Genomic DNA, 20,439 nt, shown 5'->3' with positions numbered 1-20,439 from the left:
CGTGGCAAACATTCATGTTTTTTTTTGGTCCGTCATGGGGCTCGAACTCTGGGCTGGGTGCTGTCCCTGAGCTCTTCAGCTCAAGGCTAGCGCTCTACCATGTGAGCCAAGGTGCTACTTCCCAGACTTTCATGTGGCTGGCTTTGAACCACAATTCTCAGATCTCAGCCTCCTGAGTAGCTAGGATTATAGGTACAAGCCACCACGCCTGGCTTGATTTACCTGTTTTTAAATACAATTTATAGCACTGGCTAGGATTTTAATAAATTTATAGCTAGAGCCCACGGGTTAGTAAAAATGTTGAAGTTAAAGGGATGTATATTTGGATGAAGGAGGGGAAAGCCAAAGCAGGGAGAACACACAATAACAGCCCATTGGTCAGTGACAAGTTCGTTGAAAACTAGTACTTTCTGCGGCAGGAGAATGCTTTTTCTCAGTGGTCATCACAAGTCAGAAGGATGCGGACACAAACCCCCAACACTCACTTAACATTTACAGCCAGCTGGAACGCGTCCTCCAGCCAGTCCAGGAGCTTGTGTGTGAACTCACTCACATCTTGCTAGAAGAGAGGCACAAATTGTGTAAGTTAAATACAATGCTGTTTGTAGGAACATGTGTTTGTCCTTAATACTAGCAGTGAATTAACAGTCTACTCTTATGAAACTACTCCTTCTGCAGGGCCAAACATGATAGAGGAAAAATGGGACCAAGTTACCACAGACAAAATGTACACTTGGGCAAGTTGATCAAGCCCTTCTAAGAAGGAAACTAGAACCACTACTCCAAATCTTCCAGATAGGCCCTAAGAACAGATTGTGATTCTCCAGAAGAACAAGTGATCTGAATGAAGAACCATTCATAAAATGTTTCAAGAGCACTGGATCCAGGAAAAACTGATCCAACTAGAAACGATGGCTTCATGTTTCAGTAAGAGGCAGAGGGAGAAAAGTATTAATGGCCAAAAAAAAGAAAAAGTATTCAGAAAAGCTGCTGGACTCAGGTTTCTATGGTTTGAAAAGTAGGATCTCTACAAAGGTGCAAACAAAGGACTGTACTTTTCTGGGTAATCTCTGCTATGGTGTGCTAAATATTTTTCAGTCTCCCTTCTATTTCATTCACTGCTAATATTTCTTCCTCTCTTCAGAACACCAGCTCTGCATAACTCATTCTCTCCCTCCCCTCTCCTCTCTGTCACACACATGGGTTTTCTTCCTCCCTTCTCCCCAGCTCTTCCCCCCCCCCCCACATATTGTAAAAACAAAATACAGGGCAAAATCTGGTGCATCCACAGACTGCTTAGTCATGTTCTCAACTTGTTACAGTTGAAATGACGTCATAGAAACACTTTCCTTCCAACTCATACCTGCTGCTCCTCTGATGACCGGAATGCTCCCTTTAACAGGTCCAGGGCTGCAGAAGGGTCTACAAATTTTCGATTTGATCCCATCATCAAAGCAAACAAGTACTGAAGCTCTTGCATAAAAACAATATTCCTCTTTTCCTATAGGAAACATGACCACATGTACTCTTACAACACATCTTACTTGGAACATTAGACCATGTAAAGAGAAAAGTCGTCAATAATCACTAACTCTTACATGTCTAGATCAAGGGCAGGGTGAGGCCTCAAACTACAATAAGAGACTTTGGACTGCACTACAGAGTAATTACAGAGAAGCCAAGAGATAATATTGTTGAAAAGACAGAAAGATCTATTTCTTGAAGCTGTCTCCATTCTGTTAGGGTAATGTACTACTTTAAGGTGAAGTCTAGGGTTATACTACTAGAAAGAGGTTATATTCTAGCTTCCATATCAGGTCGTCTGCTCTGTACCCCTTGGCCTGAGCCATCAATGGCAGAGAGAAAGATGCCACACACAAACAGGTATCCAAGTGCCCCACCCCACAGCAGCACTGCTCAGCTGACAAAGTAGCTTACATTCTCCCTGGGAACTGTTTTTCTACTTTTATTCTTAATTTTGCATTTTTACAAATTTTTATTTTGTGTCACTAAGGAAGCAAAAGAACAATGAAAAAATGAAAACAGAGCCAGGTGTGGTGACTCCCACCTGAAATCCTAGCTACTCAGGGGGTTGAGATCTGAGGATCCAAGTTCAAAGCCAGACCAGGCAATAACGAATGCGAGATTCTCATCTCCAATTAATCACTAGAAAATGGGAAGTGGGGTTGTGGCTCAGGGTTAGGGTGGTAGCCTTGAGCTCAAGAGCTCAGGGACAATGCCCAGGCCCAGAGTTCAAGCCCCATGACCCACAAAACAAATACACAACAACAACAACAACAAAGAGAAGGAGCAGGAGTTTGGCCTCGTAGTACAGTGCTTAACTCGCATGCATGAAGCTCTGGGTTCAATTCATTGGTACTACATACACACACAAAAATAGAAGTGGCACTGTTGCTAAAGTGGCAGGGGGCTAGGTTTGAGCAAAAAGTGTCTAAGGGCAGTGCCCAGGTCCTGAGTTCAAGCCCTAGGACTGGCAACAAAAATAAATAAAATAATGAAACCAAGGAACTAGGCATTGGTAGATCATGCCTATAACCTTAGCTATTCAGGGGACTGAGATCCTAGGATCACAGTTCAAAACCAGGTCAGGGAGGAAAGTCTTTGAGATATTTATCTCCAATAAAGTACTAAGAAAAAGCCTGGAGTGGTATTGTGGCTCAAGTGGTAGAGCATTAGCCTTGAGCAAGAAGCTCAGGGATAGCACCTAGGCCTTGAGTTCAAGCCCTAGTACCAGAAAAAAGAAAACAAGAATGTGCCCATCATGGTTATCACCTTTAGTCAACAAACATCTACTTACTGTGTGACTTCGACAATTTTCAAGTATATTCTGTGGCAGAGTATAGCTGAGAACAAGCCTTCGGAATTCAGGCAACTGAAAAAGAGACTGGAAGGAAGAAAAGAAATGCACAGACTTTGTTTTTGTTTTTTAATAACTACAGCAAAAAAAACTTTAAGTATTTTCTAAATATAAATATATATGGCTGTCAACCTAACAAATTTACTTCTATTATTCATGAATGTCAGTCCTATTAGGTAAAAAGAAGAAATAATCTAAAGCCTAAAAGAGGATTAAATAAATTACTACATTTCTATAACAGATTATTATGTTTCTATTAAAATAATATTTAAAGATACAGTAGCTCATGCTGATAATGTCTGAAGGCAGACATTGGGGAAAATGCTGCTCAAGACTAACTCTGGTGAAAGTTAGTGGTATTCCACCTCACCATTAAGCTCAGAAGGGGTACACACCTGTCATCCTTGGGAGGGGTAAATAAAAGGATCATAGTACAGGCCAAAATAAAACCAAAGAACTGAGGTGTGACTCGAGTTGCACAGCACCTTCTCAGCAAGGCTGCTAACAGGTGTAAGCATAGGTGGACCCATGCTAGTGGGGTCAGGTGAGCTGCGTGTTTCTGGCCCCCAGCTCTGTCCCTTCTTTCCTCTTCCCAACTCATGAGTTTGTGGAGCACACTCTCATTCTCGCTCTGCAGGAGATCCCCCACGATACTCTCCAGGGTACATGGTTTCATGTTCACTGTCACCTCCCTTGACCACGTCACTTTTGTTGAAAGCTAACTTTCCCCAAAATGCCTTTATTCTTCAAAACCACAAAACTGCAAACTACTATGACCCACTATCAATCTGGTTCTTTATCAAATGCTGGCAGCTTCTCCTGTGTTCTCTGTATGATTTACATGCTCCTCCTCCTTGGCTCCTTCCTCCAGTCACCAAAGTTCACAGCACCAGTACCATCTTTGAGTTTTCTCCTTTCTTAGGCATTCACATCCAATAAACCTCACAGTCTTTCAACTTCACCAGTGGGTACTATTTTATTTCTATTTCCTATCTCTCCCTTTCCCTCTCCATCCTGCCATCAAACCCATCACTGCGCCTCCAGCTCATGGATCCCTTCGTTCCTTGCCTAGCATCTCTCTCCAGACCTCCCTGTCTCCTGAACTACCCTCCATCAACTCACCTGGCACAGGTTCTTCTGACAACTCCTTAATACAACCAAAGTTAAGCTTCTAATGAAGCTTACTGAAGACTAAACCTGCTAATAGTTCTCCTTCCAACTCCCAAGTTCTGCCATATTCCAAGGTGACTTAAGTCAACATCTACGGGGATATCTGAAGCCCTGTATTCAGAATATATCACAGATCCACAGGCAGGAGGAATGGCTCAAGAAGTGTGGCACCATCATATCAACTGTAAGTCCCCGAGTTCTAACTCGGCACAAGACAGAAAGAAAGAACAGAGATGGGCCAAACAAGATTCCAAATACTTCTCTACTTCTATGGTCCAAGCCACCATCACATCAGGAAGACAAATGCAAGGGCCTCTGCCCTTGCTTCTTTGCTCTTGACCCCTAGCAGAGCTCACCACTCCTGAACTCAGGACCTTCTGGTACTCCCCACCTCAATCTTCACATAGCTCTGAATGTCTGGCCACTCAGGACTTCTGGATGTTCTAAGGACACATCAAGTCCATTCATGCCTTAGAGCTGTTACTCTGTGGGTTTCTTCAATTGCAACATCCAGTCTCTCCCAGACTTCCCCTTAGCTAGACCTTCTGAATACCCCAGTTATATTAGAACTGCTACATCTCCTTCACAGTTCTAATCTTACCTGTTTTCTTCTATTGGACCAGCCACAGACTTATACATTCTATAAATTTGTTTAGCCAGTTAATCATCCAGTTTTTAGTTTATTATTTTGTCCATCTTGCCTCAAAAGAGTTTTGGAAAGACATATCTACCTTTGCCACTCTATATCTCCAAAGCCTGTAAGTCTTCCTCAACTCTCTTCTACATATATAGTTCATCAAATCCTGTTGATTTGTTCTATTTAATACCTCAAGAATGCTTTACTTCCTGCCTCTCAGCCCTTCTGCCAGCTCTATATCAGTCTACATTCAATGCTGACCTTAGACTCTTATTCATTGTACTTACAACCATAGATTTCATTTTCAAGACTGCCTATCAAAGCATGCAAACCCAAAAAAGGCAAAAGCAAATAAAATATAACAATGCTATAGTAAAGACTTCCCAGTTTCATAAAACTTTTTATTTTACTGAAAGTATTATTTTCATATTTCAGTTTAATAAACTACAGAATTACCCTCAGAAGGCATCAATGGTCTCTAAAATATATCATACCTAGCTGGATAACTGGTGGTTCACATCTGAAATCCTGGCTACTCAAGAGGCTGAAGGATCTCAGTAAAGTAAGCCCAGACTGACTTTTTTATGTCTGAGATTCTGCTCTACCTCCAAGTATCAAGCAAAAAAAGCTGGACTAGAGGTATGGTTCAAGTGATAGAGAACTAGCTATGAGCAAAAAAGCCAAGCAGGAGCATAGGGCCCTGAGTTTTAGACATATAAAAGACCAAAAACAAAGCATACCTGAATAACAGCACTGAACCAACATGTGTTGCCAACATTTTTCAGCCCAACTGGCCAACCATCAACTCTCCTCCAGTCATTAGGATTGGGGTTTTCTCCCCAGACTTCACAGCGTTTCCTCTTTGAGCGTTTAGTTTCTGCACAGGTTGCCTCATGCATCCTATATTGTGCCAACAACCACAAGTCAAAACCAAAAATAGTTAAAATAAAAAAAAAAACTGTGGAAAATGTCAGCAAATTTTCCTAGATAATACAAAATGCCTAGGAACTATTTACTGTGTAATCAGTGGATTATAATCTAAATGGGGGTAGCCCATGTAGCTCAAGTGGTAGAGTGCCTGCCTAGCAAGAACAATACCTAGGGGCCGGGAGTTTGGCCTAGTGGTAGAGTGCTTGCCTAGCATGCACAAAGACCCGGGTTCAATTCCTCGGTACCCCACATACATAGCAAAAAGCCGGAAATGGTGCTGAGGCTCAAGTGGTAGAGCTCTAGCCTTGAGAAAGCCCAAGGACAGTGCTCAAGCCCTGAGCCCAAGCCCAGGAATGGCAAAAAAAAAAAAAAAAAAAAAAAAAGAACAATACCTGAATCTAAATGCTAGTACCACCAAAAAGATAGTAATATAAGTGAAAAATCAAAGTTTAAATAGAAACAATCACTGTTTCACAACAAATACTTTTACTCTTGGGGTTCTGATGAGATTGAACTGATACTCAAGGCTATGGCAAAAAGCAAGACTGTACCTCAAAAATAACCAGAGCAAAAAAGGCTAGGGGCATGGCTCAAATGGTAGAGGGTTACCTAGCAGCTCAAAGCCTTGACTACAAACTCCCAAACCATAAAAAAAAAAAAAAAAATACAACAGGCTGCAATAAGACCATCCTATGTTTGGCTTTTTCAAAATTGACTTTGAAGAGTAATGTCTACTATGTACTGGTACTTCTTAAATCTTATTCTATGCTACTGAGTATATAATCCTAGTCCTTAGAAAGAAGGAGGATTACAAGTTCAAGGTAAACCTGGGCTACACAGTAAGACCCTATCTCAAAAAAAGAAAAAAGGAGTAGGATATGACTCAACTGATAGAGCACCTGCCTAGCAAATGCAAAACCCTAAATTCAAACCATAGCACCATAATCAATTCAATTAATAAAAAAAAAAAAGACAGGAAGGTAGGAAGGAAGGTACGGAGAAGAGAGGAGAGAGGGATGGAAATGGGGGGGGGAGAGGACGGAGGAAGAGAGGGAAAAAGGAAGGGAGGAATTTTATCCAAGTGCTTTTTAAAAAGCTTGGCATAATTAACCCTGACGGCATTTCCAGACTATTACATTATTTCTTCCAGCTACACACAAAGATTATAAATTAAAAGAATAACCTGTTAAGATCTCTTCCATCAGCTTGAATTTTGGGGGACTCCAGAAGACTCAAAGCAATGGCAGCCTGAAGGTCATCTTTGTTATCATGAGTAAGGTCTATTACTTCTTTAAAATAAATAGAAATTTAATTAGTCCATAATGCAGGGAACTGCCCCTCTGTCTACAGACTAAGAAAAAAGGTAAAAACATTCCCCCATATCAGATATACTCCCTAAGCTCTCACCACAATGGCTCATCTGTGTAAGAACAATTGTACTACTCTATTTCTTGAGTCAAATGAATAACTTACAGCTACACTGTAACTTTACACTGGTCAACAGTAGAGAAATAAGCCAGTAAAATGCAACAAATCAAACATCTTTTCTGTAGTCTCCTTTTACAAACTCAAAAATATACTGTGTATCTCTGGGTATTTACAGGCTCTATAAAATATCAGCTAAACATAGAATATTTAAGGAAGAACTTCTGAATCTGGAACACCATCTAGAAAATGGAAGACCTGGCCGGGAGTTTGGCCTAGTGGTTAAAGTGCTTGCCTAGCATGCACGAGGACCCGGGTTCTATTCCTCGGTACCACATACATAGAAAAAAAAAAAAAAAAGCCAGAAGTGGTGCTAAGGCTCAAGTGGTAGAGCTCTAGCCTTGAGAAAGTCCAAGGACAATGCTCAAGACCTGAGTTCAAGCCCAGGACTGGCAAAAAAAAAAAAAAAAAAAAGAAAAGAAAATGGAAGACCTATTTAACTCACCTTAGGTGAGATTATTGGACATCTAGTACATGGTAGTTAAGAACACTAAAAGAAAGGAAACATGACAAGCTCATACATGAACACAGATACAAAACCTCAAAATGTTAGCAAATACAGTATTGTAAAAGAAAGATTACTTATTAAGACCAACTTGATTTCACTGTAGAAATAAAATGCTGAGTTAGTATTAGGAAATTGTACTATCTAAACAGTTTTTTAAAATGGGCAGAGTGCGTTGGCTCTCGCCTGCAACCCTGGCTACTCAGGAGACTGAGATCTGATGATCGCAGTTCACAGCCAGCCCAGGCACTGAAAAGTCTGTGAGACTCTTATCTCCGGTTAACAACCAGAAAACCAGAAGTGGCACTGTGGCTCAAGGGGTGGGGTGGTAGCCTTGAGTTGAAGAGCTCAGGCTGAGTTCAAGTTCCATGAAAAAAAAAAAAAAATCATGATCACCTCAACTGCAACAAAAGGAAATATTTGTTAACTTTCAAGGTAAAAAACCCAACTCCATAGTGAAGAGAAAAATATTCTCAGTCTGAGAGATTGCCCATGGAAATTCAATAACACATCTTATAACGAATGGTGAAATAATACATTTCCTTAAAAAAAAAGACTAATAAAAAGATGTTTAGTTCACCATAGCTTTGTAAGTACTAGCTAGTTAGTCTGAGAGGAACTTAAAGATACAAAACCTGAACTGGGTGTGGTTGTGCATATCTATGATTTCAGTGCCCAGGAAACAGAGGATAGAGGAGAGAGAGTTTAAGGCCAGCCTCAAATGCAAGATCTGTCCCCAAAAAAGAACCCAAAATCTACCTATCCATCCATTTGAACAACAAGAACTAAAGCCTGCAGTGCTAAGTCAGTGAACTTCTTTATCTTTCCTATACCTGCTTCTCTGGAGAGAGAGCTTATCAGTCTCCCAGCATTATTAACCAACCACAATTGCAAATTTACCTATTCCAGACTAGTTTTTTTTATGTAAACTACTCATTTGAGATTCCACAGCCTTCCAGACACCTCTATCTAAATGTCTGATAAGATATTTTAGACTTTATATTATCAAAACTGACCTCTTTCCATCTCAGGCTAGCCTAGAACTTTAGATCTTCCTGTCTCTGCCACTTCAGCAGTGGGACTACAGGCATGAACAAATGGACCCAGCTTGTAGTCATCTTTAACTCTTCTTTCTCCCATAGCCTGCTTGTCCTCTGTATGCCAAACATGTTGCCTTTATCTAAATAGTACTATGCAGCCAGAAGCTCAGCACATCTCACCCTTCCAGCACTGCAGCCAGGACCAAGATCCCATCGTGGACTGTATTATATAGTAGCCGCTTCACAGCCCTGGCTTGCTGACCAACCTGTGCTCCTCACTACACTGTCTCCTACCTCCTATCTGCATCATAGCCATCTCAAAGGCCTCAAAAAATGAAAAGCAGTTATAGTGCTCCTCTGCTCCCATCTCTCCAATGGCTAACCACTGGGTCCCCAGTAAAAACCAATACTTTGAGAGGCCCTGCATGACCCACCTCCCATCCCTCCAAAGGCTTATAGTGCCTTCCACACTCATTCAGCCTCAGCTCTTGACTCCTGGTAGCTCCTTCAGCAAACTGATATGGCAATGTCCACTTCCACACTAGACCCTCACAAGACTTACACCCTCCCCTGCCTGACAAACTGTGTTCTATCTAAAACACAGACCCTGTCCTCTTTTCCTTTTCTTTCTTCCTCTCCTCAGTAATAGGCTAATACTTACTTACTTGTTTGATCTCCCTCATCCCCCAAATAAAACATAAGCTACTTGATGGCAGGGAATCAAGAGTGCTTAGCACATTATTGTGCTCCCTGAATAGGTACTAAAGAATAACTAAGTCAGAAGGGCACCTGAAATCCAAGCTACTCAGGAAGCTGAGATTTGAGATCCTGATTCAAATCCAGCCCAAGCAGGAAAGTTTGTGACACTCTAACTAACTACTACAAAACCAGAAGTGGTGCTGCAGCTTAAGGGTGGAGTGCTAGCCTTAAGAAAGCCCAAGGACAGTGCCCAGGTCCTGAGTTCAAGCCCCAGGATAATGAATGAGAAGAGAACTTCAAGGCTTAGAATTTTGCCTGACATACAGTGATGGCTCAACAGTGAGCTCTTGGAGGGTGTGATGGGAAAGCTGAAGTTGCATGCACACTCAGCACTGTTTTCTGCTCCCTTGGAGAAGGACCAGGACAGGAGCAGTACCTACTTGCTAACACCTCTCTGCTGGCAGCACTGCCTTCTACTTCCGATGGTTCTGTAGCAACAGTGTCTTCACTGGGCTCCTTCACTCTTTCATCAGTGAGAAGGCTGACAGCCTGGGTAATGTCACCATTACTGGCCTAAGAGAACAAAAAATAACAGAAATCTCAAAAGGACAGCGTAAGAGAATTGAAGTACAGGACATGTGTGATTTCTGTCTTTGTGTTTGGTGGTTATCTACAGACTACCTCGATGATAAACTGAGCAAGTCTAAAATAGGACAGAAAACTAAATGGAAGTAAGACCATCCTCATGGCTCAAGCCTGTAACACCAGATACTTAGAGGTCATTGAGTTGGGGAGATCATTCTTGGAAGCCTAAGTGAAAAAGTTTGCAAGAAACCCTCCCCACCTTCCCCATCTGAACCAAGGGCATGGTGGTAAAAATGGTATTATCCCAGCTGTGTGGGATGCATAGGTAGGATTCGATCTGAGCTAGGTACTGGTGGCTCATGTCTGTAATTCTATATTCTCAGGGGACTGAAATAAGAAGACTATGGCTCAAAACAAGCTTGAACAAAAAGTGTGCCAGGCTCCATCTCCAATTAACCATAAAAATGCTGGACTGGAGGCATAACTCAAGTGGTAGAGAGCTAGCCATGAACAAGAGAGCCAATCAAGAGTGCAAATCCCTGAGTATAAGCCAGCCTTGGAACTAGCATGAAAAAAAAGCAGGCAAGTAAGCAAACAACCATAACCAAAAAATAAAACAAAACAAACAACAACAAAAAAAGCCTGCCTCATTTTGGATTTCTTCCTAGAGAAAAGTTCATGTTTTCCTCTCAGGATTGAGGGGAGAAAAAGACTGTGGTCCCAGGCTTACCCAGGAAAAAGAGGGCTTATCTGGAACATAACTATAGCAATATGGCCTACATAGTAGAGTACCTGTCTAGCAAGAGTGAAACACTCACTAAGTTTAAACCCCAGTACCAAAGAGGGAGGGGGAGGAACAAGGAGGACAGTGTACCTGATTCACTTAAAGATATGTCAGAAACCTAGTTACAGAAAGTTAACCACCATACTTGGATGTCCCACAATATATAAACAAATCCTGCAGGAAACTAGTTGTTATTACCTTCAAAGCTCTAGATTTCACAAAGTAGTTAAGGCATGGTAATGAACATTGGTTCCTCCACAGTAAGTAACCAGTAGTACAATATTCTGTAGTAATTATAAGGTCTGCCGAAAGGAAACTCCACGCAGTTCAGGAGAAGAGGGTTCATTGTGTGAGGGGAAAGCAGACCTCCTGCCACCCAAGATGGAGATGGAGTTGGATGAGCAAGAGAGCTTAGGGCAGGAAATGAGAGATTATATAGGGGGAGGGATATAGCCACAGTGGAAGCAGAAGTGATCTCAGAGGATGGGGAAATAACCTCAGACTGGGGGACCTCCCACTGCCCCCAAGCATGCCAGTTGCCAGGGTTACAGGTGCTGGGCAGGGATTTCCAGGGTGCAGGGGGAAAGAGCCAAGAGAAGAAGTCATTTCTTCCAGGCGGACCTAATATTCCCGCCTTCTGATAGTTGTAAAGGGGTGCCGACTCTTTCTGGCTACTTGCTGCTGACAAGGGGTGTTGACACTGAGGGTAGAAGGTAGGGATGCTGTCCGTCCAGAAGGGGCAGTAACAGTTCCATGGTAGTGAACAGTGTATATGTGTCCTTGGATGAAATTCAAAAGAAGTCTTAAGAGGCAGGGGTCTCATCTTCTTCAGGGATGTGAGACACCTTGGAGTCATAGAAGGGGCAAGAGGCAAGAGCCTTTTTCACTCTTGACAGAAGAAACCACTGTGGCTGTCCATTGAGCTAAACTGCAGTAGGAGCAGTCAGCAGGGCCTGATGAGGGCCTGTTCACTTAGGATGTAAACCAGACAGATTAAGTGACTTGAGAAAGACTTGATCCTCAGGCAAAATTGGGGGAGAAAGAAAAGGGCTGTAAGGGGCTGAGAGAGCCTTGGAAATGGGACAGTGGGGTAAGATTAGAAGGAACTGTAAAAAAGGAAAGTTATCTATTCTACATGGGTAGTTGCAGAGCAAGTAAAAAGGCCATCTACACCCACCACTGAGATCTGGGAGGGAAAAGACAGGCAGGAATACTCAGGTAACAATGAATAACTGGCTCCCATATCCAAAAGAAAGGATACAAGTAGCTTGCCTGCAGCCTGGAGACATACCCTGGACTCCTCCTTTGTGATGCTGTGGGATCCAGTGCCCCTGGGCACCATCACACTTCTGGTGCCAAGCTGAGTATCTTGGACAAGCTGGGCTCCTCCCCATGGGTCAGGGGGTATGGGAGGGACTGGCCCATCTTGTAGAGACAAGGAGAGATAATCGACTCCCCAGGGCCCCGGCTACTCACACTTTGGCAGGGTCTAGATGGTGGTTTTAGAGTAGGACAAGCTCTTGCCCAGTGGCCTTCCTTGCCACACTTAAAGCATGGTCTGGATGGTGTTTGTTGGGCACCTCTTCTTTGAGGAGCCCAAATGGCAGCAGCCTTATCAGCTTTTTTCTGTTCCTCCTGGTTGTTAAAAACCTTAAGGCCATGCTCACCAGATCTCCTTGGGGGGTGTTGAGGGTCATCCTCAGCCTTTTTCAACTTTTTTTTAATGTCAGGAGCTGACTGGGAAATAAAATAGGTATACCTTCTTTTGATTACAGGTCCAGATTGGTATAACGCTGGAGTGCCACTGTAAGGTGATCAAGAAATTCGGCCGGGTTTTCACCTCCTTTAGTTTATCATAGTTGACTGCATGGTAGGCTGCTTTCTGGAGGCCAGCTACGAGTCAGGTTACCATCCTATTTCTGCTAACCCTTCCAGGTGCATTGTTTTCATAATCCCATTTGGGTTCGTCCCTGGGCACAGTCGTTGTCCCTACTGGGAAAGTATTGTCTAGGTGGTGGGTTTCATCAGCATGTGCCTAGGCTGCAACCCAAACCCTTTCCTTTTCTTCAGAGGTAAGGGTAGAGGACAGGATTGTATATAAGTCATGCCAGATGAGGTCATAAGTCTGAACAAGGTATTTAAACTCTTTGGTATAATTATTAGGGTCTTGGGAATAAGATCCCAGTAGCTTCTCGATCTGGGAAAGATGGGTCATTGAAAAGGGGGCCTGTGTACGAAAAACTCCATCTATCCCTGCCACCTCTCGCAGAGGAAATAAGGGGGCTGCTGGAGGCTGTGAGCCACCAGTGCAGGATTGGGTGTGAGCTTCGGGAGGTGAGGAAAAAGGAGATGAAGGGGGAAGAGAAGGAAGGAAAGGTTCAGCCTGGGGAGGAGAAGCAGAGTCTTCAATGTTGAGCAGGGGATCAGGCACTTTAGGGTTAGGAAAAGGCTCCAGGCTCTTAGGCGATTTGGCAGGGACAGGCTGCCCCTGTGCCAGGAGACTAGGGAAAATTGAGTAGGATTGGTAGAGAAAAGGGCAAGCATGAAGAGCAAAGAAAGCCTGAACATATAGAACCTCTGGCCATTTACCATTGCATCAGTAGAAACTGTGTAAATTCCTGGGAATATTATAATCCAAAGTCCCATTTTGGGGCCATTGAGACCAACTGTCTAGCCTATACTTTGGCCAGACATGATTGCAATAAAAGATGAGCCGTTTGGGCTTTATGGAGTATCTAAGTAGAAGAACATCTAAAGAGCGTAAAAGATATCCCAAGGGGATGTCCTGACTTGGGTGAGACTGATGAGACCCCATTGTAATAAGAAACACTAAGAGGAAGTGAAGTCTGTGAGGATGGGGGGTGGTCAGTGAGGAGGTAGGGGAAGAGTTAGTGAGGACATGGGTGGGGGGACACCAGGGAGGGGTGGAATCAGTGAGGACACTGCTGGGTACAGTCAATAAGGATGTTAAGTGGGGGCCGGGAGTTTGGCCTAGTGGTTAAAGTGCTTGCCTAGCATGCATGAAGACCCGGGTTTGAATCCTCAGTACCACATATAGAAAAAAGCCGGAAGTGGTACTGAGGCTCAAGTGGTAGAGCTCTAGCCTTGAGAAAGTCCAAGGACAGTGCTCAGACCCTGAGCTCAAGCCCAGGACTGGCAAAAATAAATAAATAAAATTTTAAAAAAAGGATATTGAGTGGGAAAGTAGAGTGGGGAGGAGGAAGGGGAATCCAATCTCACCAGAACTGATTGGGGGTGGGGGGTACAGGGCTTTAAACTAGACACAGGAAGAGAGCCCTAGGCAGGGGGGGCGGTGGTGGTGGTGGTGGTGTTAAAGGAGACAGAAAAGAGCCCTGCAGGCAGGACTCACTCCCCAGGTGCAGACAAGAAACACTGTAGTGAGTGCACCTCCAGCAATGGGAAAGACAGCGGTCTGGGAGTGGAGTTTCCTTTCTCTGGTCCCAATGGGGGGGGAAGGGCAGAAGGCAGACTGACCCTCGAGAAATGGAGGGTATCCAGCGACTCCTGACCCTCTCCCCCATCTTAGTCAGGCACCAAATGTAAGGTCTGCCAAAAGGAAACTCCATGCAGTTCAGAAGAGGGTTTATTGTGTGAGGGGAAAGCAGACCTCCTGCCACCCAAAATGGAGATGGAGTCGGATGAGCAAGAGAGCTTAGGGCAGGAAATGAGAGATTATATAGGGGGAGGGGTATACAGCCACAGCAGAAGTGGATGTGATCTCAGAGGATGGGGAAATAACCTCAGCCTGGGGGACCTCCTACTGCCCCCAGGCATGCCAGATGCCAGGGTTACAGGTGCAGGGGAACAGAGCCAAGGGAAGAAGTCTTTTCTTCCAGGTGGACCTAACAGAGAGGGCTTATCTGCAAAGTAACTATAGCAATGTGGCCTACGTGTCAGAGTACCTGTCTAGCGAGAGTGAAGCACTCACTAAGTTTAAACCCCAGTACCAAAGAGGGAGGGAACAAGGAGGACAGTGCACCTGATTCACTTAAAGATATGTCAGATACCTAGTTACAGAAAGTTAACCACCGTACTTGATGTCCCACAATATATAAACGAATCCTGTAGGAAACGAGTTGTTATTACTTTCAAAGCTCTAGATTTCACAAAATAGTTAAGGCATGGTAATGAACATTGAACACTGGTTCCTCTATAGTAAGTAATCAGTAGTACAGTATTCTGTAGTAATGATATATTTGTTTTTAGTTTTTTATTAGAAAAATTTCTAAAATATACAATAGTAGAAGGAATATCCAAATTTCATGTGCCCCACTCAATTGGCCTCAACAATGATCCAACTATCCAGTCTGGTCTTATCAACTGCCTACCCCTCTTCTAGATATTCTGAAGCAAATCCTAAGCATTTTAGCATTTTATTGATAAACATATCAGAAGGGACCTTCTAACTACAATCCGCAATCCTTCAGAGTAAAACTACTCTATCATACCTTAAGATTAGTAAGTTTTATTTTTTATAACCAACAAGCAATTCAAAGTCTTCCATCTTAAATATTGTTGCTTTTGGTTGGGATCCATATAAAGTCTACTCACAGAGTAGGTCAGTATGACTCATAATCTCCTTGACCCCATACAATTTATAGGTTAAATAAGACGGGCCATTTGACCTGTACAGCTTCTGTCCCAGTGCATTCTTATGGCAGTTAAAATAGCTTCCACTGACAAACTATGACATGGACAACTGTTCTAAAGCCTTCTGGCTTAGAGCAACCAACCTTGAGAGCTTCATGAAGAAAGGAAGGATCCTGAATGCCTGTGATTTCTCTCAGTTGATTTAACAGCATTTGGCAGCTCTGTAGTTGAGGAAAACCAAAAAAGATACATGTTAGTCAGAGAGTAAATCTGGGTACAGAGGCATAGGAAGACCTGGCTCTTTAAACTTAACAGCTCCATTTAACAAGGTACTGATGGTCAGATGGATTCTGAAATGTCAAATCTATTACTCATTTCAACATCTAATTATGGAAGGTAATTCAGGCACTTATGAAAGAAATATGAATCTAAAAACATTTTCATGTAGTATTTCAGCCCCGGTGGTTGCTTCAAGTACCTCAGGTTTTCCTCTGTGTAAGCAAAGCATAAATAGGTCACACAGATCATAGAACACGTGTGCATGTGAAGAGCTTCTATTTTAAGCTTTACTGCACATGCCATTGGTATGTGTCATTTTTCACTGACATTAAATTTCCAATCATGCAATTAGCAAATGATAAGTACCATTAATGTACTAATTTAAAACTTAAGGTTTGATAACAGAAGTACAGCTAAAACTGGAGTTTTCTAAAGTATTAAGTAGTATAATTTCCAAAGAATGAACTATGAATGGTTTAACTGGTTAGTTTCCAGATACACTGATCAGTTTATGATCTGCTTCAGCCTTAAGTCTTTACCTTGCATCTTCTCTCATTTGACACAACTTATCTACAGTTCACTTTAAAACAACTAGCTGGCCCAATTCAAGACCCAACTATCTTATAAATGAATACTGACAACACAATAGCTCAAAAATTAATTCAGTAAAAAATCTAATTCTAGATTTACCTATTGTTAAGGTTATGCTAGAATTCAGTCCTGATTCAGTATTTGATGTCTTGTCACTAATTTCAACTGTATCTCTGAGAGCCTGCCTGCATTTACTGCCAGCTGTAACAGAAACAGTATCCCATGTTCTTCAACAGCTGAGGGCCCCATAATGCAACATGTAAGTAGCCATAACTAGAAATAACTAATGGAAACACCCCTCTCCAGTCCTCAAAAAAGCATCCACAGGCTTCTTGTTCTGGTTAGAGGCTACAATCAGAGTCCAAAAATGGAATGACACACCACGCTGAGTGCTGAGAGTGGCAGTCTTCAAAGCCAGCCACTGCGGGGGGAGCGGAGAATCTATCAAAATAACAGACATTTAGCCTTGGCAAAAAAAGAAAAAGAAGCATGCCAATTTTTTGAATGAGGTATTACTCCAAATGAGTTGTATTTCCACTTGATTTTACTGTATAAAAATGCACAAATCAAGAAGTTTTGAGTTTAAGGCAGTATCAGCTTGTGCATGGACACACAAAAAAAGAGTTAATCGTCCGGGGCAGTGGCTCCCACCTGTAATCCTAGCTACCAGGAGGCTGAGATCTGATCGAGGTTCAAAGCCAGCCCAGGCACTAACAACTAACAACCATGGGACTCCCATCTCCAATTAACTACTAAAAACTGGAAGTGGTGCTGTGGCTCAAGGGGTAGCGCGGTAGCCTGGAGCTGAAGAGCTCAGGGACAGCGCCGAGGCCTAGGGGTAAGGACAGTAGGCTTGAGCTGAAAAGCTCGGTGACAGTGCCCGGGCCCAGAGTTCAAGCCCTACAACCACCACCACCACTACCAAAAGCATTAATCAAGCTAGTGCAGGTGGCTCACACCTGTAATCCTAGCTACCAAGGATGCTGACATCTGGGGAGGCTGAGGATCACACTTCAAAACTGGATGGGGCAGGAAAGTCCATGAGATTTTTTATCTCCAAGTAACTACCAGAAAACTAGACATGACAGGCATCATGCTCACATGTTCACCACTGAGTTACCAGAGAGGTGAAGTCACTTGCCAAGTTACTGTTAGCAAGGGGAGAGGGCCCACCTCACATAACCGCAGGTGAGAAAACAAGGAGGCACTGAGCAAACACTGTGTGCCCAAGCTTACCCTAGATTTTTGTGTCTTTTTTAAAATTTATTGTCGGGGTAATGTTTACAGGGGTTACAATTACATTCATCAGGTAGTGAGGTGCATTACTTCTCCCATATTGATACCCCTTCTCATGTTTTTGTCCCCCTTCCCCCTCACCTGATCTTTGTATCATTACAAATTTCCTGTTTAAGAAAACAGTACTATAATCTGTTCTAAGCAAGATATCACCAGGAAGTAGAGAGATAAAAACTATTTGGCTCAGCTATGGTGCCATCAGTTATAACCTAAGGAAAACTGCTGGCAGTTAAACTATGACACAATGCACGAGTCCTAGGAGACATGTTCATGCTAAGGAATATAGCCATGTGCCAGATGTGCTGCCTGGACCATGTGATAGGCAATTCTGTGTATTTCTCAACATTAAAACTAAGCTAGCTGAATACTCAATGGTACCTTCCTCTCTAGGTAACCAAGTATTTGATTGGTGCTACGTAGGAAAATCTGGAATCAATCTTTTAATAATAAACATGATGCTGCACAGAAAACTAAATTTACTCTGCTATTCTGCCTCCATGTCTCTTCACACAGATGCTCTTTTCTTTCAGTGCTACTGTAAATGTAATCTTTTTACACGTATGACTGTGTGTGTGTCTTAGCCCTAGGGCTTAACTGAGGGCCTGTCTCTGAGATTTTTTGCTCAAGTCTAGCACTCTAACACTTATGCCACTTTTCTGGGTAGTTAACTGAAGTGACACAAGGATTTTCCTGCCTACACTGGCTTTGAACTGTGATCTCAAATCTCAGCCTTCTAAGTAGCTAGTATTACAGGTGTGAGCCACAGTCACCTGACAGTGTACTTAAAATGCCAAGTGAACTGTGTAGTGCTAACAGAACATGTGACTGATTGTCCTGGAGGTGGGAGGAATAGCTAGGACCACATTCAGAATGTGGAGATAGTGACAACTACATCATATCTGCCTCTTGATGACAGTTAATGTGCACGTGGTAGACCCCTGCCTAGCAAGCAGTTCAAGCTCCAGTCTAGTTTCCCCTCACCCCCAACTTCTGAGAGAGAAAAAAAAAATTCCAAAAGATAAAATCAGCCAAGCAAGCAGATCTTCCATTGAAGAGGAGGCTGAGGCAGGAAAATCATGAGTCTTAGGACATATGGAGACTTGTCTCAAAATGAATAAAGAAAGAAAGAAGGAGAAGATAAAAATGGTCGGTGGGCATGGTGGCGCTCACCTGTGCTCCCAGCATGAGGCAGGATAGGTTCAATACCAGCCTGGGTTATATACCAAAAGCCTGTCCCAAAAAAAGCAAAACAAAAGGATAAATCTGATCGCTCTAAGACTGAGATGGATTTCACAAGGATTATGCTATGATAGTGATACACAGACAGAACTAAATTGTCAGCTTTGCCCAGACCCCAAATCCTAACAAATACCACATTTTAAATATCAACTTTACAAACTAGACTTATTAGGGCAGCATAGTTATTACTCTCTGTTTCTCCTAGATTTCACAGACAACAAATTTAAATATTAACTAGTGCTACCTACACTGCTGTATAAAGTACACACCCTATAAGAGACAAGACAAAGCCTGTGCTCAGCTCCACTTACAATGAAGTTAAATAATAGGCAAGAGCAAACAGGTTTGCACTTCCTTGGATAAATTCACAGTTTTCACAAAACAAAAAGTACTCTTTTCCTGCCTGGAGGCAGTGAAAATAGACAGACATGCCAGCATTAGAGGCTCAGGCTGAGACTTCATTATAATCCAGACTTCTATCAGAACAGAGTTTCTTAAAGCAAAGACAACAATCAATCCACAGAATTATCAGTATAATAAAAAAAATAAGCTATTAAGTTTTCCTAACAATAATTGGTTTAATCCAACAACCAACACAATTAAAATACTGATTAAATAAGGCAACACTACCAACTACTCATCTTTAGAACATTTCCTTTAGCCTCGATGAGTTATTTTCTAGATTATGACATTCTTTCAAACAAAAATGCTACATATATTTCCTGATCTTAATTTATGTAGTTTTAGGCTTACTTTTCTAAATTTAAAACTAAGTAGTTGAGGCCGGGCACTGGTGGCTCATGCCTATAATCCTAGCTACTCAGGAGGCTAAGATCTGAGGGTCACAGTTCAAAGACAACCCAGGCAGGAAAGACCATGAGACTCTTATCTCCAATTAACCACCAGAAAACGGGAAGTGGTGCTGTGGCTCAGGGAATAAAGAGCTACCCTTGAACTGAAAAGCTCAGGGGCAGCACCGAGGCCCAGAGTTCAAGTCCCACCACCAACAAAAACAAAAACAAAACTAAGTAGTTGATAAATGTTCTTTTAACTGCAAAAAATTACAAAGGTGTACCTTAATTAAACTCCACTCAAAGGTAAAGATCTGATGACTGGGGCTCAAGTGGTGCCTATTTAGCAACCATCTATCAAGTCCTGATTTCAAACCCCAGAACAACCAAAAAACTAACAAAAGTTAAAATATCCGATACCTCAATTTTAAATTAAAATGTCAATACTGAAGAAAGGAACTCCAGAAATTCTTGTCTTAATCTGAGATTGTCATTAATCCCTCCGACTCCCCCAAAACAGAAAATGGTCCATAAAACCACTGATTTTCTTTTCTTTTCTTTTTTCCTTCAGATGACAAGGTTGTACAGATCCAAATTATTCCTAGGAAGAAATATAAAAGATAGTCATAATAATTTGCTAAAAATAAATTCTGGATACAATGAAATTCTCAAGTATGGGATTCCTGATAGCTTATATGAAGGATTCAAATTGGATTCTTTATCCCTGTCAGAGCTGAGGAGCCAATAACAAGACTGGGCACCAAGTGAGCCCAGAGCAGAAGCAGAAGATAAGACTCCCCAATCAACTTCTTGACCTTTAAGTGGTGGGAAATTATAAACTAAATTTAAAAAGGGAGGGACAGGCTAATCAAAGGGAGGAACATTCATGTACTTTCTGAGAAGGGAAAAAGACTTTCTG

General features: G+C 42.4%; 1 protein-coding gene across 8 annotated transcripts in view; it reads right to left on the bottom strand.

Moving 5' to 3' along the window:
* Nucleotides 1-20,439, bottom strand: part of Usp28 (ubiquitin specific peptidase 28) — a 58,885-nt gene that overhangs the window by 27,915 nt on the left and 10,531 nt on the right. For 6 of the 8 annotated variants that reach the window (XM_090319489.1, XM_090319493.1, XM_090319495.1 and 3 more), the window contains exons 2-8: nt 15,468-15,545; nt 9,785-9,917; nt 6,799-6,904; nt 5,426-5,585; nt 2,819-2,905; nt 1,364-1,501; nt 486-559 (exon numbers count right to left, since the gene is read on the bottom strand). In XM_090319489.1, coding sequence (XP_090175615.1) covers nt 486-559; nt 1,364-1,501; nt 2,819-2,905; nt 5,426-5,585; nt 6,799-6,904; nt 9,785-9,917; nt 15,468-15,545 — 776 coding nt within the window. Of the gene's footprint in view, nt 1-485; nt 560-1,363; nt 1,502-2,818; nt 2,906-5,425; nt 5,586-6,798; nt 6,905-9,784; nt 9,918-15,467; nt 15,546-18,660; nt 18,721-19,940; nt 20,099-20,439 lie in introns of those variants that run through there. The other 2 variants (XM_090319491.1, XM_090319492.1) reach the window with 2 other exon arrangements.

The sequence above is a fragment of the Megascapheus bottae genome, chromosome 27 (assembly GCF_031878675.1).
Source record: "Megascapheus bottae isolate mThoBot1 chromosome 27, mThoBot2.hap1, whole genome shotgun sequence".
NCBI classification, from domain to species: Eukaryota; Metazoa; Chordata; class Mammalia; order Rodentia; family Geomyidae; genus Megascapheus; species Megascapheus bottae.
The sequence above is the reverse complement of the archived record's forward strand: the minus strand, read 5'-3'. Positions and strand labels throughout refer to the sequence as shown.